The sequence below is a fragment of the Chelon labrosus genome, assembly GCF_963514085.1.
Source record: "Chelon labrosus genome assembly, chromosome: 11".
Lineage (NCBI taxonomy): Eukaryota > Metazoa > Chordata > Actinopteri > Mugiliformes > Mugilidae > Chelon > Chelon labrosus.
The window spans coordinates 22,371,418-22,398,097 of NC_140344.1; the positions used below are offsets into that span (position 1 = coordinate 22,371,418).

General features: G+C 45.6%; 2 protein-coding genes across 5 annotated transcripts in view; both read left to right on the forward strand.

Moving 5' to 3' along the window:
• hipk2 (homeodomain interacting protein kinase 2) overlaps positions 1–18,056 on the forward strand; it is a 65,670-nt gene extending 47,614 nt beyond the window's left edge. Inside the window, exons 4-16 of one of the 4 annotated variants that reach the window (XM_084554842.1) lie at positions 527–646; positions 2,718–2,804; positions 6,061–6,245; positions 6,376–6,616; positions 8,667–8,892; positions 9,318–9,439; positions 12,238–12,368; positions 13,223–13,405; positions 13,508–13,831; positions 14,228–14,275; positions 14,376–14,620; positions 14,727–14,887; positions 15,054–18,056. In XM_084554842.1, the coding sequence (XP_084410968.1) occupies positions 527–646; positions 2,718–2,804; positions 6,061–6,245; positions 6,376–6,616; positions 8,667–8,892; positions 9,318–9,439; positions 12,238–12,368; positions 13,223–13,405; positions 13,508–13,831; positions 14,228–14,275; positions 14,376–14,620; positions 14,727–14,887; positions 15,054–15,518 (2,538 nt within the window). In that variant the 3' untranslated portion in view covers positions 15,519–18,056. The remainder of the gene's footprint in view (positions 1–526; positions 647–2,717; positions 2,805–6,060; positions 6,246–6,375; positions 6,617–8,666; positions 8,893–9,317; positions 9,440–12,237; positions 12,369–13,222; positions 13,406–13,507; positions 13,832–14,227; positions 14,276–14,375; positions 14,621–14,726; positions 14,888–15,053) is intronic. The other 3 variants (XM_084554844.1, XM_084554843.1, XM_084554845.1) reach the window with 3 other exon arrangements.
• A 7,786-nt stretch (positions 18,057–25,842) lies between these two features.
• The window catches only part of LOC311495991 (UPF0606 protein KIAA1549), a gene marked incomplete at its 5' end in the record, with an annotated part of 36,113 nt that continues 35,275 nt past the window's right edge, over positions 25,843–26,680 (forward strand). The window contains one exon of the mRNA XM_084555700.1: positions 25,843–25,975. Within this exon, the coding sequence (XP_084411826.1) occupies positions 25,843–25,975 (133 nt within the window). The remainder of the gene's footprint in view (positions 25,976–26,680) is intronic.

The window sequence follows — 26,680 nt, forward strand, 5'->3', positions numbered from 1 at the left end:
GAGTGTGTACTCGTGAGTGCGCTTGCGAGGTTGGGATTCCTATCCCTGAAATCCCCCTGACAGCCCCTGATGATTCTTGCGCAGCCTCCCTGTTTATCTGAACAGATGCCACAGAGCCACTTGTCCAATTAGTGCAGCCCCTGTGCTCCAGAGCAAGACATTTTTGCGTTCCACTGTCTCTATCAGTCAGATGAGGCTCAGCGGGGAAACCTTGAGCAAGTTGTGCTCCATCTCTGAACAAGCATGTTTGATATTTCCCCCAAAAAAAAAACTTAGCATATCTCTTTTACAGGCCTCAGATCAGTCTTAGACTCTTAAGCTGAGGTCATGTTTGGCTGCTACGCATATTTCCGCCATATAAGTCTGGAGTTGTTAATGTCACCCCAGATAAAAACTACCAGCATCCATCCCAAAGTCTTAGCCTTTTTTTTTTTTTTTTTTGATCATTTGCCTCGATGGATAAATACGGCTCAGTCATGCATGTGACAATCTGAAATGCCTTTTTTTCCCCGCTTCTATCTTGCAGATCCGGTACATCTCACAGACACAGGGTCTGCCTGCAGAGTATCTGTTGAGTGCAGGGACAAAGACCACCAGGTTCTTCAACAGAGATCCAGACTCCACCTATCCTCTCTGGAGACTAAAGGTACACCTGGAATGATAAGGACACATCCCACACACGCACACAAAACCTACAGCTGGACTAAAGTATACCCTTCCAGGGGCAGGTGATATTTCACAAGCAAAAGTGTTGCCAGTAAAAGCTGTAGTTTAACTCTGGTTTGCGCTGTGTGAGGCATTGACGTCCCTGTTGCCGACTATAAACAAAGTGAGAGGGTAATGAGAGCAAAATGGATCTGTGCGAGAGGATTTGGCAAATGAAACCCAGCCTGACAACTCAGGGGGTGTCTGCTCTAACCCCTCTTCCACAGTCGCTCTATGTAGGCCACTCAATAAGGAGCTCCGCAGCTTCTCTCTCTCTTTTTTTTTTTTTTTTTAACCTTTCAATCATGTGGTGCTGGACAAGACCCTGAACCTGCAGTGTCCATCAAGTTAAACTCTTCCTCATTTCTCTGTATAATTTTACACCTTGCACAGTTACACAAATAAATCCCTGCAGGGGTTTGCAGTGTTTTCTTTTTCTGGTTTTGATGAACTTAATTTGAACTGTTTGTTCTTGACTATATTGAGCTCCAAGTACTGATCCCTCCTGTGTCTGCTCCGTCTGAGTCTAGGATTGATTTTCTTTTTCAAAGAGCTCGAGTGCATTTGTTTCTGATTAACCCAGCAACATGCCACATCTTTTGACGCCGACTGATGATGATGATTGGCCTTTTTAATTAAGACATGCAGTAACACAGAGTGCATGGTGTGCATGCTTGCACAGCTGGTCATGGTAAAAGCATAGACTGTATATAAATATGGACACCACATCATCGTGCTAGGATTCCGGGGATAAGGGCGGAGCCGTCTTGCTAGTTTGGAGCCAGAGTCTGTGCAGTACGGTACGAGAGTGCAGACATGTTATCGATGACCCGCCCACACGTCCGCTAGACTCACTCACGTTTTTGTTTAATTCATACTACGCTCTGCTCTACCTCCACCAGGTACAAAGAGATGTTGGATTATACACTGTACTTATTTATTTATTCATTTTTATTCAACTCTCACTGTCCTACGGGACCGCTTCACAGAGTGGGTGGCGTGTCAGCTGGTAGTCATCACGATGTCACATCCTGTTTCTAAAGCATCAAATAACTAGCTAAAATAAGACTTGCATCCACATTATATTAACTACCTAAAAAAGACAGAAACCATCCTTGAAAAATAATTATCTGACGTGTACTTCAGTGTTTTAGTTTGATCCCATCCACTAACATGGAGGGGGTGGAGCTTATGACGTATACTGCAACCAGCCACTAGGGGGAGCTCTACTTGGTTTGGCTTCACATCTTTATTTACAGTCTATGGGTAAAACTTGTGCAACTTTTCAGGTTTCTGCTCAAGTTTAAGAATTTCTCAGTATACTTTGTGGCCTATGGGCTTACAAGGCCTTTTAAAACATGTTATTGTCTGCTTAAATAAGTGTGTTTTGGATTTACTAACAATAAGAACTGACAGGAATATTACAGGGAAGACACAAAGATGGATTAATAACTTAAACTTGACGCTGCTGGTGTTCGTCTTCATGATTTCCTGCTGTCTTTGGTATGTGGAAAATCAAACGTCAAGGCGTCCTGAGCACTCTTTTTCCACTTTGAAGAGTGACTGCTCAGCTTTAATTTGACCTCACCATGTGTTTCCATGTAACACCAGCTGCACTGCTTTGCTGACTGTAATTAAAAATGTTGTGTGTTTAGTCAGGTGGTTTCTACAGTCCGGTCAACACAGATATGTTTAGTGTAAATCTGCATGCTTTGTGGCGATTATACTGTGCAGTTTCGTGAAGTTAAGTTGTTTGTGCTTTGCAGAGAGCATACTCTGTATATTGCCCCAGAGTTTGTGATATAGTGTGTGCCTCCATATGCAGCCTCCCCCCATTTTTCTTGGCTGTTAGATGAGTATTTGTGTGCTACCCCGGGGTTTCTCACAGGGTAAGCCGAGTCCTGCTGCACATCAACAACAAGAGGCTGTAATGAGCCAAATGTAAATAGTGCGTTTCCAGAGGGGAAGTGTGATGGGATTTGAGAGGAACATCTGCTTCTTGTCTCCCGCAGACTCCAGAGGACCACGAGGGTGAAACGGGGATCAAGTCCAAGGAGGCTCGCAAGTACATCTTCAACTGCTTGGATGATATGGCGCAGGTATGCCGCTTTTCTGTATCGCAGAGCACTATTCTTCCCCTGCCACAAATCACGCAGTGGACGTCTTTTCGCTTCAATCGCGTCCACCTGTCATGCATTTTCTGCCTCTTTGATGGGGGCTGCACGGGTCCCGGGCCAGTTTGATCCACCACATCCAGAGAATTATCTATCAAATATTTGAAGTCCTTTAAAAAATGCATCCTGCCCAGGTCTGAACCCCAGCTGCAGTGTGCCTCCGCCGCTATATAGAATTTTACAGAGCGAAATGAAAGCAGCTGTTCACCCAAAAAAAACCCGTCCTCAACTCTGCCCCTGCTCTTCATGTTGCTTAACCGCTACCTAATAACTCACAGACAGACATTTGAGCTGAACATGTGGTGTGGCTGGTTAACAGGTTTGATATGTACAGTTTGCTTTCTTATTTAAGACGCTGTGGGTATGTCTTCACTCTCCACATCTGTGGTACATTTAGGCATGTAAAGGGCATGGGTACAAAACGCTGTAGTCTCTCTCACACCCCGCTCTTTCTCTTTCGCTGACGTACTAATGCAGCCCAGCTCGGTGGGACCCAAACCATGTTGAGTCTGCATGACTCAGCTGGTTAGCCCTGGTCTCCCTGCAGCACTGCCTGTCACCTGTTTATTTAGGAGATCTTACGTAACCCCGGGGAGTGATTATGCATGACTTGTATTGTGTGACTTATATATAGGAAGGCAGCGTACGTGATATAGCACTTTCCTCTCCGACTGGGAATGGATTCGTCTCTCCACGCTGGGGAAAGTTCCCATGTACCTATGACATTTTGAAAGGACATGCGTGACAGTGAGTGATAGTGAGCGTTGTTTTGCTCGCCCTCACTTGGCCAAATGCTGGTTCTGTTCTGGGAGATGTGGCACCGACGATGAAAAATTACAAGGGTTTTCCCAAGGCCCTTCGATTCTCTGACAGCTCTTCCTTGTCACTGAGTTCCTTGATCACGGCCCTGATAATGACTAGCCAAGAGATAAGAGCTAAGGGAGTGGTGTTTTTTTTTTTTTTTGGAATATGGTCGTCTTGGTTCCCGAACAGCAGCCGCCTCTGGAAACTGTCCGTGTGGATACGCAACTCATGTAGCTACTTAAGTGATGGAGACAATTACGGTTGTCCAGTAGCGCCCAGGGCCGCTGTCAGGCCTGTCTGGAATAACATGCTGTCGGCTTGGGCGAGATAGTATCACTTCCTGGCTTTGTTGAATTTACAGTTAGCGCGCGCACACACACACACACACACACACACACACAAAGCACATAGTTTAATGAAACCAACCTGCGCCGGTATGATATCCCCTGGGTCATCTCTGTCTTCTACGCTTCAAGCTCTGTGTCCTGTCTTCGTCTGTTGCAGCCAGACTCAGCTTACTACAAAAACACAGAGGAGATACGGCGGAGCTGCACAGGCTTAATGTGGGAGAAAACTGCCTATTTTGCCCCATCTCACTATCCACTATCCCGTATAAACAAGTCAGCATTGTGGACATCTGTCTCTGCGTGTATAATAGATGATATAGCTGAAGGCCCTGCAAGACGGAGGGGCTGGGTGCCAGAAAGAGATAATGAACCTCCTTTCAGTCGTGGGAAATGTGGGGAGGCTTTAGTCACAAGTATATCTAATTTGAGTAAATCAGACACCAACTTACAGCAAATGCAAGGCCCCGCTAGGGGCCTGATGTAGATGGAAGGAAGGCCGGAACTGCTCGAAAATGGATTCCCTTTGATCTGCAATCCTGCAGTATCTCTCTTGATAGGAGTTCAGCCGTGGCAGGAAGAGCAGCATGGTCTTCACCTTATAATTCTTTTACACTTGTACACTATTTCTTTATTCAGCTGCTCTTTCTGCTCGGAAATCAAGTGTCAAAGTTGCAGCCAAATCCGCACGAGCCTGCGTAGAAGGCAGGCTCCCTTCCTGCCCGCCTGGCTCCACATCTCCCGAGGCACAACCCAATCTGTCCCACTGCTCGACATCTGCCGTCCCTGCCCTCGATCCAGAGTGGCATGTCAGTTCTCCTCACGACACGGATGTGGTTCCGTAAACAACCATTGAAAGGCCAGGCACGCAAGGCCAGTGGAAGCCCCTTGTTTTTGTTTTGTAGCGGCCATTTTCATTTCAACTGAAAGAAAAGGAAGCGTGACGATATCTTCCAAACATTCAAATATCTTCATTTTATAGGTGATGGGAAATTTCTTTCCCCTCTCCGGGCTCCTTTTCATCCAGTCTGATTATTGTGGCGCCCAACTGTGCACCTTTCCCCAAAGTCATCTCTTCCACTAGCAGAGGACGATGTGATTATTTCTCACCTCATTCTGCAGATTATTCCTTTATCGCAGCCGGTGGAGATGCCAAGCAGAGAGGGACGGTTACAGAGCCTGAATAACCTGCATGCAGAAAGAGAATTGAATCAGATTTGCGGTGTTGACTGGCAGCACATCTGATAGCCCCTGGAGCAGGCCTACAGATAAGCGCTGCGTCTTTATGAAAAACAGGCCTGCTACCGCTGCACAGCAGTCACAATAAACAAGGCTGCCTGTCTGTTGCCACTGTCCCCGTCTCTGCCCCCCGACAATCTGCTTGTTCGCCGCAGCCCAGACTTGCTATATACCGTGACCTTGTCCCACTTCTTTCATGCCTCAGCCCACATGACAACCCTAAAAGTAGACCTAAACATCGAAACTGACTCACAAATCAATTCCTGCTGGCCGCGTATTAAGGCAGAAATCTGCCTCTTTGCCCCGGTATTTATCCAGCGCCTAAGCCGCAGTGTTTATTACAGATGAAGCAACGCGATGTTCCAAGGCAGCTTCCCAGAATTGCCTCAGAACATATTTAGGTTAAGTTGTCCCGCGTCAGCTTTTTAAGAAGTACTCGCAAAATGGGGTCCTGTGTGTAGGGGCTTTTTTAAATGACTAGCCAATGGCGGTGTTTTTCGGGTTTCGTGTTTTTTGTTTGTTTTCACGTCTCAGGAATAGATAAAAATCTCGGCTGAAGGCGCCAGGAGATATTTCAAGTGGGGCTATGAATACCAGTGCAAATGTTTATAATGCCACTAAGGTGCGAGGTTATCACTAGGCTTTGTGACACGCACGCTGACACCCTAACTTGCGAGGCCTCGGGAGTATTAATAGTTCCCCTCTGTGGGAAAAAGCTCGGGCAGATGTTTTCCTGCAGGAATATGAGCGATTGTTAGACACTGATTCGGCCGCTTTTTGCTTTGTGCCTTCAGGTGAACATGACGTCGGATCTGGAGGGGAGCGACATGCTGGCGGAGAAGGCCGACAGGAGGGAGTTCATCGACTTGTTGACCAAGATGCTGACCATCGACGCAGACAAGAGGATCACCCCTATCGAAACGCTCAACCACCCCTTCGTCACCATGTCGCATCTCCTCGATTTCCCGCACAGCACACAGTACGCGATCGGCTTGCCCCGCTGTTGTTGTTTACGTAATTACCACTTTGAGCAACCGAAGCGACATCTGCCGCCGCCGCTAATACCGTTTCCCCCCCTCTGCTCCCCGCTCCTCTCCGTCCTCTCGCAGCGTCAAGTCGTGCTTCCAGAACATGGAGATCTGCAAGCGGCGCGTCAACATGTACGACACCGTCAACCAGAGCAAGACGCCCTTTATCACCCACGTGGCCCCCAGCACCTCCACCAACCTCACCATGACCTTCAACAACCAGCTGAACACTGTGCACAGCCAGGTGAGAGGGAAGAATGAACCTCCCCGTTCGCCGGTATGCCAGCAGCCGACTGCTGAACTCCTGTGCCGTCAGATGCAAGTATGTAAATGAGTTTAGCTGCGGTTTATTGGATTTGCATGATAGCTTCCGATAAGATTATGACAGAGATAATGATATTGTGTGCAAGTGAAACTAAAAAAAATAATAAGTAAAAGTTCAGGTGTCGGAGAAGTGTGCGTGACCTTCAAAATAAAAGCACAGACTATATAATATAGCTATATTAAAGTTAATAATAATAATTCATTCAAGAAAGAAAAAGAAAAATTAAAAGTCAGTTTTATATGTTGTTGTTTAAAACCAAATACTGTCAGTAGTTAAACAGCTTAGCAGCCTGTTTTTTTTCCCCCCTCCTGTTCATTCTTCCTGTTTGTCTGCACGTTTCCATGCTTACTGGCCCGCCTTTCTGCCTTGGTGCATGTATATCTGTCTGCCTGCATTTCTGTCTGTGCCCGAGGTCCTGCGGGATTGTCACAAAGTGCTGATTACACACATGACAAGCCCCACTTCCTGCTTGCCTTGCATTCTGGGGCTTTCAGGCCTTAAGAATCCCTTTCACCAGGCTTCCTCTCCTTTCCCTCACTCCTATCCTCCTCTGTCTTCTCTCCCCCACCCCGCCGCCCCCCCCCCTTCTTCCCCCCCTCTCATTTCCCTGGGTTGAGCCCGTTGGTGCTTTACCGCTCCTCTCCCGTACGGTCTGTGAATCGAAACTGCTGATTTCTGGCTTCTGCCGGAATCACCGAGCGTCTGGTTGCGAGCTTTTTCCAGATTGTGCTTAGTTACAACTCCTTCTCTCTCCGGCCTGGCCCATCTCTTTAGTAAACAGAGTTCTTTATCACAAACTCTATCTAGTCGGTGTGTAGCATGCGACAAAAAAAAACATCTTGCTGTGATTTAAACGGATTAACATTCCCTCGGCTTGTCTTTTCCGTGCCCGGCTCTCAGGGCATGCAGGCAGACTTAAGTTTGCGATTTATCCGTCCAGATCCATTCGCAGGACCTGGAACGCGTCCGCGGCTTGTATTTTCGCCGCTTCCCGAGCTTGTTTATGATGAATGCCACAGTGCCATATTGATTATGTTCTCTCCCCTGGTGTTCATCGAACGCGCTAAAGAGAAAGCAAATGAAAAATGAAAGCGCTGTCTTTGTGTTTCCCTCCGCCCCGTGTACACCTAATGAAAAGGGCTAAAATTAGACAGCGGCGTCTCGCGGAGCGAACGCTACACTTACGAGCTGAGCAAATGGTGTCTGTTAAAAGCATTTGTTTGTACTTTGGATGTTCCCGGGCGGTCTCAGTATTCCTCATGTCTTATTAATGGTCAAGATATGCTGCAGTTACCTAAGCTCACATAATTATACCATAACTGTTGGCTGTGAAATATTACTCCTGTCAGGCGTAATTGATTCAGAGGCCAGATAGGGAGGCTGTGACGTGAAATGTCAAATATTGCTGCAGCTTATTATATCGCCTCATTATTATTCCGTAACATTTACATTAAACCGTCCCCTTTTGACTTAAACACTCGTAATTTAAGTAAAGCGGTAATAAGGGAGGCGTTCATGCCGCTGTGTGGTTAATGTTTACGGTACGCCGCGACACGTAAAGCGCCAGTAAATTCATGTACAGTACTCTGTGGCTGGACTGTGTATTTCCTGTCCTGCAGCGCGTTATTCTAGCCGAGGTCTAAATGCCACTAAATCAGTCTGAATTTGCTCTGGTGGCATTTCGCTCATTGATGGTTGATTATTGTTAGAACCGAAGCATTGATTGCATCTCTGCTCACATTCTTTCGCTCCCTCTAATTAATCAAACAACGGCCTGCATATTTTAAGGCGTGAACATTAAAAATCCTTCACCTAATTTCCTCATTCTTCCATTATCGCCGGCTCCCTCACTATCCATCTTTTCATGTAGTGGTTGTTCTGCATCATTATGCTTGCATTGTTTTTGCCCGGACTATTTATCTTTCTTGTTGTTGTTTTTTTTTATTATTATTATGCCTGCTTTTCTTTGAGCACTTCCACTTCCCCCGTCATTCCCATCACTGCCTCCACTCTCATGAGTTTTATTTTGATCCCATCATTCCTTTAGGCCACCAACCTGGCTCCCTCCTCCACCAACAATGCCACCCTTTCCTTTGCAAGTCCCGATGTCTCCATACTAAACTACCAATCTGCACTCTACCAGCCCTCCGCTGCCTCCATGGCAGCTGTGGCCCAGAGGAGCATGCCCCTGCAGCCGGGGGCTCCTCAGCTCTGCGCTGCCCGGCCTGACCCCTTCCAGCAGGCGCTCATAGTCTGCCCACCTGGTTTCCAAGGTAAGGAGGTGTTACCGGTCAGTGTGTGTTAGCATAAATGAGCAGAATGGGATTTCTGGTCATTTGCGTGACAAAGAAAAAGAAGAGCGTCTGCACTGGAGATATAAAGATGAAGCTCGTTTATCTGGTACTTTACAGTGCACATGTACGTATTATGACAGCGGGTTCTATCTCTGTGCATAGACATGTGTTTTTGCTTGCTGTTGTTTTTGTCAGTCGCACCATGCAAACTGTCATTCACTGACAACTGGACATAATTAATCATTTGACAGGATGTTTGCAACAGAAGGGACTGTGAACGCAGATTTACCGCATTGTATTTACAACACAGTGTCTGATCTTAAGGCAGAAATCTGCTGAGGTTTATAGGTGGCAGATATTTGCTAACGTCCCTTCTGCTCTGCTTGTACTTTATTTGTGCACAGGGCTGCAGGCATCCCCCTCCAAACACACCAGTTACTCCGTGCGGATGGAGAATGCTGTTCCCATAGTGACACAAGCCCCTGGTGCCCAGCCTCTGCAGATTCAACCTGGCCTCCTTACACAGGTAGGAAGAGACTCGCACACGGAGAATGAACTAATAGTTATTTGGAACTTAACAATAACAGCGCCTGTCGGGGACATTTCTGAACTTTAAACCGTTCAAACAAAGCTTTCTGCATTCCCTTTTTTTCTCTTTCAAAGTACTTCACTAAGAATAGTATCTATTGAGGATGGAAATCACTCAATGTTCTTGACCCTGCCCCTGCTGGCAGCTGTTTTTTCCTGAGTGCATTCAGGCAAGCTTTCCTGTGCATTGCTCCCTGCCTCTCTATCGCTCGCTCTCGCTCTCCCTCTCTCAACTTGTACTCTCTCCCCCTCACTTGCCCCCTCTGCTGCCCTACTCTCCTGGAGGCTGAGGCTGCCACGGTCTGATGCACTCAAAGGCAAGAGCCTTTTCACACAGAGAAGGCCTTCACTGGAGCCTGCACGGCGAGGCCAGAGCTTTAGCTGCTAATATACAGTTGTTGCGAGTAACAGAGAGTGACTGTGCATCACTCTCTCTGCACACGCACGCAGACAGACTGTCGACCACTTCCATCGCCACGCCACCTCTTTCCCTATGGAAATTTCCATGAAGGCTTTAAATATCCCTGAGAATCCGGGGAGTCTGAAGCGCTCCCTTATCTCCAGTTAATCATGCAGTAGGCAGGCAGGCAGGCAGACGGCAGAGCTGTGTGTATGTGTGTGCACATGCCTGTGTTTTTATGGTGGGTTAATCTGTCAGATACCAAATGGTGATTAGCTCCACGGCTGCTTCCAAGTCAGGCGCTCCAAATTACAGGCCTCAGAGGATCCTCGGAGGTCAGGGGAAGCTTGGATGAGGCTCTGCATGACCAGAGGACATCAACACATGCATGGATAAGATAGGTCTGGCAGAAATAAGAAAAATAAGAAAAAAAATAACTTATGTCTAAGCAGAGAAAATGTTATTTGCATTAATGAATACTCTGAGTGGGGATGACACATTGCTGCCGTGCTCAGCAGGTGTTCGCTGTAACCTCTGTCTGCACACATGTTAAACAAAGACAGGCAATAGTTAACATAAGCAGATGGTTTATATAGGCCAGCGTACAGCACACCTAATAACGGGGTGTGTGGTGTGCGTGTTTCACTGTGTTTATTCCTTTACCGTGGGAGGTCTCGCAGGCTCGGCTGAGTCGGCGTTCGCCTCCCGGTTGCGTTCTCCCCCACCTGTGACTTCATCCACCCACTGCACTCTGTCACCCGTGCCCTCTTTGCCCTCCCGGAGCCCGTACAAGTTTAGACCCGAGCACCTGGGTTTGCGGCGAGAGGGCAGACCGGAGGGGGCTCCGAGCAGGGAGGCAGGCAAACCAGCGGGACCTTTATCTGGAGCAGGAATGCAGAAAATGTGGAAACAATTGAGGAGTGAGAGCCGGGGCTTTGAAAGCCCTGAGGTGACAAAGGGTTTTCACCCAGGGAGTGTAGGTCGAGGTAGGAGGCGGTGGCCGCTGATAGTGATGGTAGGCTCCGAGAAGAAAGAAAACGGCCTCTTAACTGGGTTACTATTTCAGGGCAGACAGGCTGCTTACACAACGCAGACGCCTGGTGAGAGAGGCATGTAGAGTGCCAGGAATGGAGATAGAGCAAGGAGGAGGAGGAGGAGGAGCAGGAGCAGGAGCAGGAGATGGATGGATGTATTAGAGTCCCTTAATGGCATGTTGATAAAAGGCCTTGGATGTGGTCTTAGATGTAAAGACCATCTCCAGCTCCAGAATGTTCCATTAGAGATGTCAGTCATCAGCGCACACACAAGGCAGCCCTGCTAGCCTCCAGATGCCCCCTGCAGCACTGGCCTCTGCAACCTGCCCCAAACAAAAAACAATTCAACCGGCAACCAGAGAGCTAGAGAGCAGAGCAGCTACCTTGCATACAGAAAAAGAAAGCAGTAGTGAATATAAAAAAATAAAGGTAAAGATAAACTTAAAAGATAAAAATAAACGTTCAGTGTACAGAGAATATCTGCTTTGTATTTTCCTCTTTGTGGCTACCCTGGCTTCCTGTTCCCCCATTTAAGCGTGCGCGTGTGCTGCGGCACATACTGATGCCGTTGTAAATAGATGTGCAAACGGTATTAAAGGAACAATTCATTAGGCCTGACATTAAAGTGCTAATCAATAGAACTGCATTAAACTATTAGGCTTACACACACACAGTAACACACGAGCGTGTTCAGGCGTGCATGCACACAAACCTGGCACATACTACGCCCGATACTCCTCCTGTTCCGCATCTGAAATACAAAGCAGCCTCTTTCAGAGCGGCTTGAATAGACGTGCGAATTTAATTAGAGCATAGGTTGATTTGACTCAAGTCAAACACATAATCACTCGTAATGCCACGCGCGCGCATAAACGAAGTCACTCATACACACGCACACAAAGGAAGGAGCCGCTGTACATCTTTATTAAGGCCTGGCCTTATCTCTTTTGTCGATGGATGTCTCCTTGAAGTTGGCGGAGTTCATTTTGCATGCCCAGGAGCGAGCTCAAACCAGCTGTTATGCACTTTTGAAACTGTAATTTATCACAACACCCCCCCCCCCCCCCCAAACTAATCAGCTCAAGTTCAACGTGCTTCCTCTGTTCATGCATTTATAATGTTTTTTTGCAGAAAAGCTGACAAAAAAAAATATATATATATATATATATATATAAAAAAAAAACAATCTTTAGTAACTTTGCAGTTCTTTGGCAGACTTCATTTCTTACATGGCAGCTGTTTTTTCCCTTTGCCTCCCTTTTTTTCTGACCTTTAAATCTCCCCCCTCTTCTCCATCCTCAGCAGGCCTGGCCCAGCGGCACCCAGCAGATCCTGCTGCCTCCGGCCTGGCAGCAGCTCACCCACACCTCAGTCCAGCACGCCACTGTCATCCCCGACTCCATGAGCAGCACACAGACGCTCGCCAACTGGAGGTGAACAACAACGCTTACCTTTTCATTTTTAATTACTGCTTCTGTTGCCGTGAATCTGGATAAGGCTAAACACTGATTGTGGCCTTCGGTTTCTCAGTGATTCAGCTGCACAAACAAGACCAAGTTGATTCGCGCGATAACATTATCTGTGGCTCAGTTCTGATTGAAAGACCAGAAGTGGTTTATGGCTCCGATGTGACAAAATGTGCAATAGAAATGGTTTGCCTTAAGACTGATTGACCGAGGAACCTGTTACCTTCCCAGCAGCTCGTCCTTTATCGCCAATGAATCACCTCCAAATGAATACCAGTGCCCAGATTTACCTCAGGGAGATGGCATATATATGTACATGTACAGACGTCGTGCAGCGTACAGCCTGTCACTGCGATTACTTGATAAATGGATGGATAGATGGGAGAAGGCAATCTGCGGGGAGATAAGGAGGGAGCGAGTATATAATGTGCGTGTGTGGAGGGCTGCCGGGGCCATGCATGCTCGGATTCATTTGGAGCTGTCCATCTGCGACAAGACACCTCCCCCTCCTTGTCTCTCCTTCCCTTCCTGTCCAGTGGCAGCTCTCTTGTCCTCAGAGAGACGATTGGGAAAGTGTCGCACTTCCTCTGCAGAGCTATCGCTCCACAGCTGCTGGTGTCAGCTCCTCTGCCCTCCCTCTTTGCTCTTATTCCCTCTTTTCCTTGCGTCTCCCTCAAAAAAAGATGGCTGCTGCTGCCACCTGCTGGCATCTGTGGGAAATACCTGTTCAATCTCTCTGGAGTATTTCATGCTTTGCTACTTCACGTGCAGATTTCTTATTGCTTTTAATGCATTTTTTATTTTATTTTATTTCTTTGCAGGAATTCTCACCCTCATGGCAGCCATTATAATCCCATCATGCAACAGCCAGCCTTGTTGGCCGGCCACGTCACACTCCCATCCAACCAGACACTCAATGTGGGAGTGGCACATGTTATGAGGCAGCCCTCAACCAACAACAACTCCTCTTCCAAAAAGAACAAACAGCACCAGATGTCTGCCAGGTACCTAAACGCACTCGCTACTAGACTCGATATAAATGATCACACAGGCAGCTGAGGATCGATGTCCACAACCGCTCATATCCATGTCTGTGTCCCCCTAAGGAACATGTCGGCCTACGAGGTGTCGTCCTCTCAAGTGGTGCTGTCCCCGCAGCGCTCCAAGAGGGTGAAAGAGAACACGCCCCCGCGGTGCGCTGTGCTGCAGAACGGCTCGGCCTCCAACTGCCCGCCCCCGCAGGGCTGCGGCGGCGCGGGGTGGGGGTCCGGCGAAGCGGAGCAGGCTTCCAGCACCACCCGGGACCACCAGCACCAGCACCACGCCCCCAGACAGACCATCATCATCCCGGACACGCCCAGCCCCGCGGTCAGCATCATCACCATCAGCAGCGACACGGACGAAGAAGACGACCACAAGCAAAACAATAGGTCGGTTCTGGTTTTTGGCGGGTCACCAGCGCGCGTCTGTGTAGCTCACTTACCGGATCAAACATTTGTTTATCATTGGGGTTAGCATGTTACTATTAATTCCTACTGATGGAAGGACGTTGTAGGCTTGGTAGGGCCACAAACATATGAAATAAGTTTTTATTTACTCATAATAATGTATAGCATACAGTAACACAGCCATTTTACATGATGCATCCTAACTTTTCCGTTAGCAGGGTTAACTTTGTGACTATAAAACTGTGATTCGTATAATAAAAAGCTATAAAATGGTATCTGGGCTGCCCAAAGCAAGTTCTAATCTCTGAGAGTCACTTGTTAAAAAAAACAAAACCACAATAACATGTCAACACCCTAATGGTCTAATATGTTACACAGAAAAACAAGGCAAGTGAGTCGGAAGGGACAGAAAGTGAACAAGCAATGGTAACAGCTGTACTGTTTGGAACTGATTTACCACTTTTTTTTACCAACCTGGCATTTCCTGTAACTGTTCTTCTCCTGTTTGCCCATCTATTTTCTCCAGCTCGTCTTCTAAGCAGAGAAAGAATGTCATCAGTTGTGTAACGGTCCATGATTCACCAGACTCTGACTGTTCCAGCAACAACAGTCCCTACACCGTGGAGTCGAGACCCCCCAATAACAACAGCTACGACACAAAGACCACCCTCCTGGACAACTACAACAACGGGAACCCCCGCACCATCATCATCCCCCCTCTCAAGACCCAGAACAACGACGTGCCGAATGAGTGCGAGCGCCTGATGCCAGGTAAAGAGCGGGTTCTTTCGGAAAGCCTCGTTTCGTTGGCTCTTTTATTAGCTGCGCTGTTAAAGATGCGTTCCGGTTCGTCAAACCTTCATCCTTTCCTCTGCAGATGCAATGAACCATCAGAATTCAGCGTACAAGTTCAAATCCTCCAACGGATTGGCGCCTGGCAATAATCACATAACAGGGGGCTTATCTGGAGGCGGGTCCTACCGACAGCAGCGCTCAGGGCCACACCCCCTCCAGCAGCAGCCTCTCAATCTCAGCCAGGTATGGGGTCATGACATGAATAATCCATCAGTGTGGGACTTAGTTTGTATGTTTCTAAATTGTCAACTCTTCAGCAATAGCTCAACATTTTGGGAAGTAGGTAAATGAAAACACATCACAAACCAGCCTACGTGCACTACTTAATCTCCATAATCTCCTCCTCCAGGCCCAGCAGCACATGGTAGCCGAGCGGAACGGAGCACATCGGCGCCAGCAAGCCTACATCACCCCCAACATCGCCACTCAAGCCCCGTACTCCTTCCATCACAACAGCCCCTCTCACGCAGGCAACGTTCACCCGCACCTGGCTGCGACGCACCTGCCCAGCCAGCCCCACCTCTACACCTACACAGGCCCCGCTGCTCTGGGCTCCACCAGCACCGTGGCCCACCTGGTGGCGTCGCAGGGCTCGGCTCGCCACGCGGTCCAGCACGGAAGCTACCCGCCGAGCATCGTCCACCAGGTTCCGGTCAGCATGGGCCACCGCGTCCTGCCCTCCCCCACCCTGCACCACAGCCAGTACCAGGCGCAGTTCGCCCATCAGGCCTACATCAGCGCCTCCCCCGCCTCCACTGTCTACACTGGATACCCGCTGAGCCCCACCAAGGTCAACCAGTACCCTTACCTCTAGAGAAGACACTGACTGACACTGGAGAGCCTGACCCAGCGCTGCTGCTGCTGCTTCCCTCGAACCCCGCCCCCCCGCCCCGAGCCCCGTCGACGTCCTCCTCTCCTCGACCTCAGACATAAACAGAGACAGAGGAACATGCAATCCTCATGAAACTGTCATGTATAACTTGAAGATATAACGACAGAGAGAAGAAGAAAAAATAAGATTCGCAGCCTCTCTAGAAGGGAAAGATGGGGGTTGATTTTCAGAGGGGTACCGTTCAGTTTTCCTTTTGATTCTTTTTTTTATTATTTTTTTTTCTTGAAAGGGCCAGTTATTGCTTTTATTTGAGTATTCTCTGCTTTACTTTATGGGAAAAGTGATTCGTTTAACAGGGAAGTTCGAAGCAGGCCCTTTGGGACAGTGGAGGTTTTCTGGTTTGTTTTCTTTTACCCCCCTCCCCCCCCTCACACTCTCATATTTGGGAAGTGACTGTTGAACAGGGGTTACTGACTGGAAGCTTGGAATCCCAAGGGATTTTGGGAAAAAAAAAAAAAAAGGTGAAATACGGAAACCTGCTGCTCTTCAAAGAAAAAAAAATATCGATGGCCTTGAACTGTCTTAGTATTTCCAAATCATTCGCGGCGTGGGGAGGAACGAGAGGCTACACCTCCCACTCCACCTTCTCCAGCAGAGGAGGCTTCTGGAAATATAACCAACAGGAGACAACAGACTTTTTTTTTTGTGTATTTATAGATATTTTTCCTTTCACCTTTATGATGATACTTCAGTTTTAGCTAGGTGTCTTAGCTGGGCCCCGTTCTTAGAATGTAGCAGTCTGCACCTGTTTGTTTCAAGAAGAAAACTTTTTTCTCTCCCCCCCTCCTCCTCCCCCCTCCGATACCAATAGACCTTCTTTTTTTTCAATGTGATTGCACAAAGTGGTTATAATAACATAGGCATGTACAATGTGATTGTCTGTGTGTGCTACTGTCAGCCATGCGTGTGTAGTCCACCTCCTCGAAAAAACAACACCCTCTTCAGTCTTTAGGTTTCCGACCATTGTTTCCCTCGTAGTGCCTTACAGATATAACGACACAGTTTACTTGGCTTGGATCCTGAAAAGCCACAAGAGACTATAGCTATACTTAGAGAGACATGTTTCCCTGGTTTGACAACCTAATCGGGGCAGTTGTACGTAGCTCTCTTCCAGGTGTAGGCTCAGCCCTTGCTGTTTCTTGTCCTTAATGACAGCATACCATAGATGATGAAGATTAATGTCAGAGACTTGTCCTCTCTGCGCTATTTTATTGTGTGTGCATGAGATAACTTGCCTGGGGTACTTACCAAAGTTATAGATAAATTCTTGTCACATTTTGCTCTGGATATTAATGTAAATATGAACATGTACAGAATAGCTGTAGCTGTAAATCACAGTGGCGCCCGACACGTGGCTTTAGTTTGGGATTTCTTTCAATCACACAAGGGAATTTTGACCGCGGAGCAAAGACGTTAGCTCAGTTTTCAGGAGTGAGTGTAATGTTTGAGACACAGTAGAGGTTTTTTGTTGTTTTTTTTAAGGTTAAAAGCTAGTCCGAGGGAAGGGCCTTACAGGAAGTGATTGTTGCCGTGAGGGTTTGTTCTGTGAGGCTACAGATAGCCTGGCTACAGCGAAGAGAGTGTCGAGGGTTGTTCGAGAGAGAGATATACTGTGTAGGCGTGAGTTAAGAGGCTGGTTGAAAGCGTAGGGTCAGTTTAGGACATGGAGGGCAGGGTGAAACTCTCTCTCTATCTTAAACGGGACTAAAATGGTAGCAAGTTGGCAATGAGCAGGTTGATAGTAACACTGAGCCCAGGTGGTTGGTAGGGAGCCCGCGGAGGCCGCTGCCGTGCCTGAACGCACACTTAAAAAAAAAAAGTCACGTGAAATTGTTTCGTCGTCCTCTGCTGTTTGTTTCTGGCGGCAAAGATAATTGGAAGTCAAAACCGTACGTCGAGGCTTGGTTAGCGTCTCAGAGGAACAGAGCGGAAGGGAAAGGCCACAGCATACACCTGGAAGGGCACCTTGTGGATGGTTTGTCGCCACTGTCCATTTGTCTTCGAACCAGGTACACGCCACAGACATCGCCACGCCGGCCGGACGCACGGACGGACGGGATACCTGAACACTTAGAGAACCAATAGGGCTGTCGCTTTGTGTGTTTGCTGCTTGATTTAAAACTTCACTTTCTCGTAGCCAATAACTCGAATAATCCTCCTACTCCGCCCCACCCCCCCTCCCCGTGTTCATTTTGTCCACTTGAACATGGGCACATCAGAACTGCTGGTGGTTTAGTGAAAGCCTCCCCCCCTCCCCCCCCTCCTCCTCCTTCATGGTATGCCATAGTACTTGCATTTGAAGTTTTTAACATTATCTTGAACTCTTTTTGACATGGCTGTAATACATGTTGTGTTTATTTTTAGAGATTGTTGCAATAATTCTTGTGGATGTTTTATCAGAGTGTGTGTGTGTGTGTGCGTGTGTGTGTTTTTATTATATGTCAGGCTCATTTCTATTTTGTATCCTGGGCGGGGGGAGGGGGCGGCGGGAGGGAGTTGGGGGGGGAGGGGGGGTCGATGTACAGTAATGTTTAGTATTCCGTGGAAGGTGGGGGTGCACCTGTGTAAAGTGTTGCACTCAACGCTCGCTGAAGACGGCGAGCGTTGGGCAGATGATAATCCACTTGGGGCCCGTGTAGATGCATACTTTGAGGGTGCCACGCCCAGGTTTGAAGTCCAACCTGTCCCCCTGATGGGCCCCGGAGTGGTCTGTCATCCTGGTACTTTCCTCAAAAACTCTCCACTCCCCATCAGCTCCAGCATGCAAGCCTCGGGTCCGGGCACTTAAAGATGTGATTACATAGTATGTTGCTGGTTACATCCTTCGTCTCTGTTCTGTTCTGTTTTTTTATTTTTTTTTTTATTTTATCTACTTTATTTCCTCTAGGTCATTGGGGCCTAAGCACACACGCGTAAGGGAGATGATTTTTCCATTGGCTTCTCTGCTACGAGACAAACTACTGAAACATTCCACTGTTTGAGGGAATTTGGCATTATACACCATGCTACACTGCTGTCCCGTCCCGTGCTCTGAACGGGGACGATGTTGTCACACTTTTTTTTTCGCTCGCCAAAGAATTTATCCGACCGGCCGTGTACAGCACAGCACAGTGCAGCACAGTTGCAGACACTCCTCCACAGTGTTGCTAGAGCAGACAGGCAATAACTTCTGGTTTCATCTTTAAATGCTTTACAAAGTGCTAATGAGGACTTATTCACGTGTGTGTGTACATTTAATATACTTCATGCAGCCATTAGTTCCTGGAAATTCAACCACGAGAAGCAGTTTATTTTGAATTTTTTTTATATTTTATTCCTCACTCTTGCCCCGAATCTAGATTTAAATCAATAATTATTTAACCCCTTCTCCAAATAGCTTTTTTTTTTTCTTTTTGAGTCAGTTATTTTGTCTGTTTTTTCTTAGTTTTTACTGTTTTCAGTGTTTTGTTGTAGCGTCATTAGTGTTGTCAGAAAAATTATTTTGCAAAAACTAAAAAAAAAAAAAAAAAGTTTCACAATAGTGTGCCATGGAATAGAATGACCTGTGAAAATGAATTAATCAAAACTGTACCAACTATACCTTTAAAACCACGGTCACCTGCACAAAATGAATGTAATACGTGACCTTCGACATCTGAAAATGGCTTTAGACCTTGCGACCGACTAATTAATTTAATTTCTACATCGTTTTTGTGGCCATGCATGATGCAATAATTCTACATCTGATCCCATAATTTAACGTAAAGCGACCACTGTCCTCCTACCTGGAGGGGGACGTCATCAAATAATCACTATTTTCTCAAATGAAACGTCCAGATAAGAGGAACCTTGTAAGCCCGACTTTGTGGAAAAACGTGTGCGATACACTTTGTCTGTCATTCTGTTTCACATAACCGATGTTTTGTGTTTTTATAAGAGAAAGGGGAAATCAGAAATGTGAGCATTAATGTAGATTGAGTGACCTTACAATTACCAAAATGTGCTTAAGTAGAGTGTTAAGATGTTTTTTTTTTCTCGCTGAGGTGAGTGTAGCCTTCCCAGCTAGCAACTTTTATTGTTAAGTACTGCCTTCCAAATAACCAACAATACCTCCAAAGCTTTAAAGGTGACACTTAAATTAGAGAAAACTAAATAAGGCAGCATCCTTCCATCCTCCACGAAGCCTTCTTGCATCCTCCTAACGAAATACACTCAAACTTCCAACTTTCACGGTGTTATAGCGCGTACCGCTCGCCCCAGAGCTTTGGAAACACCCGGAAACATTCCTGAGAACACGGCACGCAGTGCTACGTTAGTCTTCTCCGAACAAACTCCTCTAAGTTGACTTGAAGCTTAGTAAGCGAACAGACAAAATGCAACATCAAACCACACACTAAATCTTTTTTTTTTCTTTTTTTTTTTGGCAAAGCTGCTTCCCAAAGTGCAAAGGAGCTAGGGACACGACGTGTTAGGTGGATAAATCATGTGATGATTGATGAACTTTCTGTCACCGGGAAATTCACAAGCGTTCTTAAAGCCCATTAAGATAGGAGTGTGTGTGTTCTTTTTCTTTTTAAACCTTTGTTAAGGGGGATCTGCTCCTTTTGATGGCTATTCCTTGGGGGAATTCAGGGTGAGGTGGTCAGGGTTTGATGCCGGCATAGATAGGCGTCGGGTTATTGGGCCGTATGAATATAAGAACCAAAACTGATTTTCAACCGTCTTCAGTCATTACCAATTTGTACAGACAAGGCCAGGATGTGAACTGACTTCTGACTTATTTTCTAACATGAAAATATCCATCCTATCCCGTCGAGTTTTCCAGTGAACAACGTGGCTAAGGAAGAGGTATTTCTGTGGTGTTAATAAACGGAATCTGGACATGGTAGACCAAAGCTACATTCAAAGCCAGATGCCCCTGTTCGCACTTCAAAAACATCCGTCTAAAGCTCGAAATCACGTCACAATTCCCTTTCGGCTAATGCTCAAAATGTAAACTCTGTGTAGCTGAAGTTGCTCAATAGCTACTAGCGCAAAACCATGTGCGAAATTCAGTTTTCTAAAGACCTAAGAGCGCATCAAGCCCTGACCCCCTTTTGTGTCCATTGCTGTATGGTTTCTCAATGGTGTAAAATCTCATTCTTTGTCGATAAAGCTAACGTGTGCTGCAGTATTTCCTAGTATACTTCTCTGTTAACTGTCTTTTTCTTATTTACTTTTTTTGTTTATCGGGGTGTGATGTCTCATTATTTCAATCTGTTGACGTAGCGTTCTATGTATACCCTGTTCCTTAGCCTAATATTATTAAGTATGTTACGAGAATGGATATTTTACTGGCTTTATAGAATGTCTAAATAAATATAATAATGACAATAAGAAAAAGGATTAATTAAACCTCCTAACAAGTTGAATACTTGCTACTAAGCGCTTGTGTTACCATTATGATGTTGTGTGCTTCTCTTAATCATTTTCGTTGTAGAAAAATGGAGTGAATTTATATTAGGCTTCGACAAAACTAATGATAGCATTGTAAATTTCACAGGAGGATCTTAACAGACAAACAGCTTCGTCAAATAGAAGAATATAGTTATTTTAATTGTCCTCTTTACTAACTGTAGGGTGAGAAGGGGCTCGCGTTGTGGTGAACTATGTTATAGCTTGTTATTCACTGTTACTTTTGATCATTTTTTCGGTCTCCGAGGTGAATCGAGTTATTAATGAGAATTTGTATGCTCACATATGCATATTGTATATGTGTAGAAATGTAATCACACTTTGTCTTGGATTTACATTAAACTGTTAAGTCACGGCACCGGTCTCCTGTTTTCTGCTGTGGTTCTGTCTGTGTGTGCGCAAGGTTTGAGGTTGGTTTTATGCACAAAGGGATAGTAGCTCTTGTGATACATTAGAAAAATGATGAAGAATGCACTACATGCTATTACTAAAATTGTTAACCTGGTTTAGCAACTTTTAAAGCTTAATAAGTGAAGGCATAAGAGCAGAAATTACTGTACCTTTTCCAGTTTACAAATTAGATTATTTCATTAATCTGTCTGAAGAATGTTTTTTTTTCTACCAGTATGTACGTATATATCCTGTTTAATTCAATTCACTTTCATTTCTATAGCATCATCAACAATCCAGATTGTTGTATGTTGGATTACAGAACCCGGAGCAAGCACTAAGGTGACAGGGACATGGAAAAACTCCCTTTTTAACGGGAACAAACCTTGAGCAGAACTCAGCTAACATGTGCTTGAGGCTGGCCGGGTAGAAAGAAGAAGTGAGGAGAAAACTTTGACCATCTTGTGACAATTCAGTGTTCTGCTAGGAAACTTTTGGACCTGGCATTCATTCGTGTGGATGTTACTTAGACATGTAGCACCCACCTATACCAGACCAGGCACCCCAACCCCATAGCAATGACACTCCTTGATGGCAGCAGCCATCCCCAGTAGGATGTAGCCTGACACAGGTGCATACACAAAAGCAGTTCAGGAACAACCAAAAAAAAAATGAAAAACAGCACAAGGTGTTGACCTGGCCTCCAAATTCACGAGATCCCAAACTGATCAAGTATCTGTGGGATGATCCACAGAGGCCCCTCCCCTCAAAGGCCCCCACGAACAACATCCTGTTGCCAGACACCACAGGACACCCTCAGAAGGCGCATGTCCATTCTCTGATGAGTCACAAGGGAAACCTACACAATAATAGGAAGGTGGTCATAATGTTATGCCTGATCCGTGCATGGCATAACATAAGCAGGAGCTTGGAGCATGGCAGAGAAACACAGATTCAGAATGATGCCGTTCCACATCATGGAGGCTGTCTTAGCGTCTCCTGCCTCTCCATGTAATCCCAGACTGATGACACTGTTGAGATCAGGGCTCTGCGGGGACCACGCCATCTGTCCTTGTTCTCCTTGTTCTTCTTGTCTCTGAAGATAGTCATTCAGTGTGACTCTGGCTGCATATTTGGATTGTTGTCTGTGAAATGAATTGGGACCAACCGGGAACCTCCCTGATGGTACTGCATGATGGATAAGAATCTAAACAACAAAGAAGTGTCTAAAACCTTTACACGGTTCTGCATATTACATAATATCCCAAAACATTTTATGCTCGAATGCATAAGCACAACTTCAGACAAGACAAGGAAAATGTTCTTATATTATGCAATCCAAACATGAGGTGGTTACAAAGTGCTTTAGATGTGTTTAAACTTTAAAAGGGAAGCAACTAATCTATGTATGTAGTGCTACATGGTTGACATGGAGCTATTTAACCTACTTTATATGCTGGGGGTGGTTAATATATAACAATGTATTGCATAAGCTCATTAATTTAGTGAAATGTTGTTAGATATATGCACTAGAGTTAAAAGCATTCCTCTGATCAGGCAAGAATATTTGTTGTGGGAATCAGAAGACTATTAAACAACAAAGTCATATTTCAGATATAATGATCCAGGGTAAAGCGATCAGGCATAACATTATGACTTCCAAATATTGTGTCTCCCTTGTGGCTCCAAAGCTATTCTGACTCATCAGAGAATGGACATGGATCTTATTATTATTATTATTATTTTCTGGGTGTTGGGTATTTGGGGTTTATTCACTGCTTTTTTATATAATTCGTGTACATGTATGTCTGACAGTGCTGTATGCGATGGAGATGTCAATTTCCCTGCTAGAACCTCCCAAAGGGATCAATAAAGTTATCTATCTATCTATCTATCTATCTATCTATCTATCTATCTATCTATCTATCTATCTATCTTTTTGAGGGTGTCCTGTGGTGTCTGGCAACAGAATTTTGTTCGTGGGGACCTTTGGGTCCTATGGGTTGAGGGGAGAGGCCTCTGTGGATCATCCCACAGATACTTGGTTAGTTTGGGATCTAAGGAAATTTGGAGGCCAGGTCAACACTTTGTGTTTTTTGAGTTATTCCTAAACCGTTTTTGTGTATGTGTGTGTCTGTGTCATGGCTGCTGCCATCAAGGAGTGTCATTGCTATGAGGTGGGGGTCCCTGGTCTGGTCTAGGTGGGTGCTACATGTCTGAGTAACATCCACACGAATGCCAGGTCCAAAAGTTTCCCAGAAGAACATTGCACCTTCACCTGTGTGTGCTCATAATGTTACGCCTGATTGGCGTGTACCCTTTAGGTCAAACCCTGCACTGCCACTAGGTGGCGGTGTGCACCAAATATTTTCACATCCAGAGCCAGGCACTGACGTGATTGGGTTTTGCTGCTGATCATCTCAAGTTATTTTCAACCATAAAACCTTGATACTGACGATTTCTACGCCTACCTGTACGCCATATATTGGGCGTATTATTTTGGAAGATGCAGCATATACTCCCTTACAGAAATGCATTAAGGAGCAGAACAGAAACGAGTATCATCACTGCTTTTTTATTTTTTTGCTATTTTAAATATGCTTTAATAGGCTTATAAGTGGTGGAGGAAGTGTGAATTAAAGGATAGATGGGCACACAGAATACTTCTAGATAGTTATTGATTTTAACAGCTTACATGCGTATTTTATTTTATTCAGCCAACGGTGAAGCAGATATATATCGATCAGCATATATATATATATACAATGTTAAGCGCATCATTGCATGAGGCAACGTTGCCGTGGGAGCCGCAGACGCCAGTCGAGGAGGACCAACCTAAACCTAAAGCCCAGTCTGACGGAAAAGAGCCTCAGCCAATCAGAGCGCGTCTCGGTAAATTAGACACTAATCAGATCCCTCAGGGGGCGGGGCTAACCCAATCCTCAGGACAAGAGAAGGTAACTGTTACCAGAAGAGTGTCAGATGAAAACCAGCTAGCAGCAGGTCGTGCACGCTACGTTTACAGCCACTTTCAGGCAGGTGGTGAAGATTTTATTCCAACCGACAGTATTTTCTCCAGAGGTAGTTGACAGCAGGAGTTGGAGCTGCCCCCTTTCTTTTCTCTTCTGGTGAGTCTGAATGCGCCGCTATGAGCTGGCTGACAGGAATGGAAACGGGGGGGAAAAGGAGGAAAAAAGAAACGGTTTATCTGTGTACTCAGCGCTAGCTCTTGGGGAAATGTCAGCAAAGTGTGTCAGCTAACTGGCTGCTAGCATGTTTTTGAATTTGTTTTGTTTAATTAAACGAGGGGGTGTAGCTTTTGTCTAGCTTTGTGAGGCACCGCATGACCGTTTAGCTTGCGAGTAACGGGACGGGATGTAGGGCAGGAGACTGTAGATATCATGATGAGACAAGCTAGCCATGCACAGCCCCGGGGGATGAGGTCTGTGCTGGACGCTCATTTTAACCCCCCCCCCCCCCCCCTTTTAATTTAAACCACGTCTGTTTTATTTTATGTAAAGTTAGTTAGGCTCTTTGACTGATAATAGTTTATTATTAGTACTGAGTTGGCTAACGTTGCTTTATAACGTCATGGTTGGCCATGAGCATGAGTGACAGGGTCCTTCCACACCATATAAACATGAACAAACCCTAAACATGCCTCCAGTGTTATTTATTTATTCTCACGTTGGAGTAAATGCATAGTTTATATGTGGATGACTGCACTGAATTTATATTTTCCACACTCAAAACAATGGATTGGGATCCATCTTAAACACACCGGAAACTTTACTTTTTATAAAATCATAGTAAAGGTAAAATAAATATATATCTCCAGTAATAAACAATACATGCAACTGACTATTTATTACCCCTTCTGTTATTGCATGAGTTACATGTTCTATGTCTTTATATGAGAGCAACCAGAAACAAATATTAGTATGTACTGGTCTATACAAAAGACTGCTCCAGTTGTAAACAATTTGAATTAATTTGATAAATGTGGATAGGCTGCTTCCTGTTCTTGATATATTTCATTAGCTCACCAGCTCGAGTGGCTTTGTGTTTGCTTAATGGTTTCAGTTTGATTTAATGGTTTTTAATTAAACTTCAACTGCTCGATTGCAGTGTGTGTGTTAATATTCGCTTGATGGGCTATTAATCGGGCCACGCTGAAGAAGTTAATGTGTTTCCTTTGTTTTGATTGTCACACAGTTGCTCCTTTGTTTCCATCAGCCATTCTCTACTGGGACAACATGTCGTGGACGGAGAGGCCTTAAAGCGAAGGAGGAGGAAACCAAGCATCCCTAAATACTGCCCCCCCCCCCCCCCCCCCCCCAAAAAAAAACTTCTGGTTGTCTCTTTGGAATGAATCTTCTCTTCTTAACTGGATGAAATGCCTTGACCCCACCCCCGCCGTACTATGGCAGGTTTCGTCTCCGCTGTGGGTTTGGTGGTGATGCTCAAGGCTCTTATGCACACTCACGGCCAGCGTGCAATGTTTCTGGGGATAACGGTGTTGGTAACAGTGATCGCAGCTGACTCACCTGTTGCAGGTAAGCGAACACCTTTCTGTCACGCACACGACTTGATCCAGTGTTTTATATCACGTGTGACATAACGGACACAGATCAGTGTCTTTGGAGAACAAGATTCGCAATTAATATGCAACAAATTCAGTTTAATATGCACCTGCTGTTGATGAGGGCAAAAATATTTCTTAATATTTGTTATTTTAGTTTAAAGAAAAGGCAGCTCCCTAATTTATAAAATAAAAACACTGGACTCTGCATGCTGCATAAATTACACAAAACTGAGCTGAAATGAAATGCCAATGTTGCATAAACCTTCTGCATTAGTATGTTTGATCGACTGTCTTAAGGGTGTAATCAAGATCTTTATCTAGATGGATTCGTTCCTGGTAATGGTACCCTCCCTTATCTGGCGGATTGGATTGGAGAGAAATCAGAAGCCTGTTCATCAGTTCTCTTTCCCACTTGTCCAGTGTAGGGTCACAAGAAACTACCTAAACATTTAAAGTATCTTTTTTTTTCTTTAACATTTCCTAAATTAGAGTATGTTTGCTAGCTACATTTTCAGTAGTGCTTAGTACAACTGCTGTCTTGTTTGTGGTCCACGGAGCAGCTGCACTGAAGTAGTAGGGGGGTCACTGTGTGAAGGCCAACTTAACCAGCGACCTTCCAGTCCTGCTTTCCTAATCTCTAAGCCACGGTTGCCAACTTTTCTACTTAAAGCTTGTC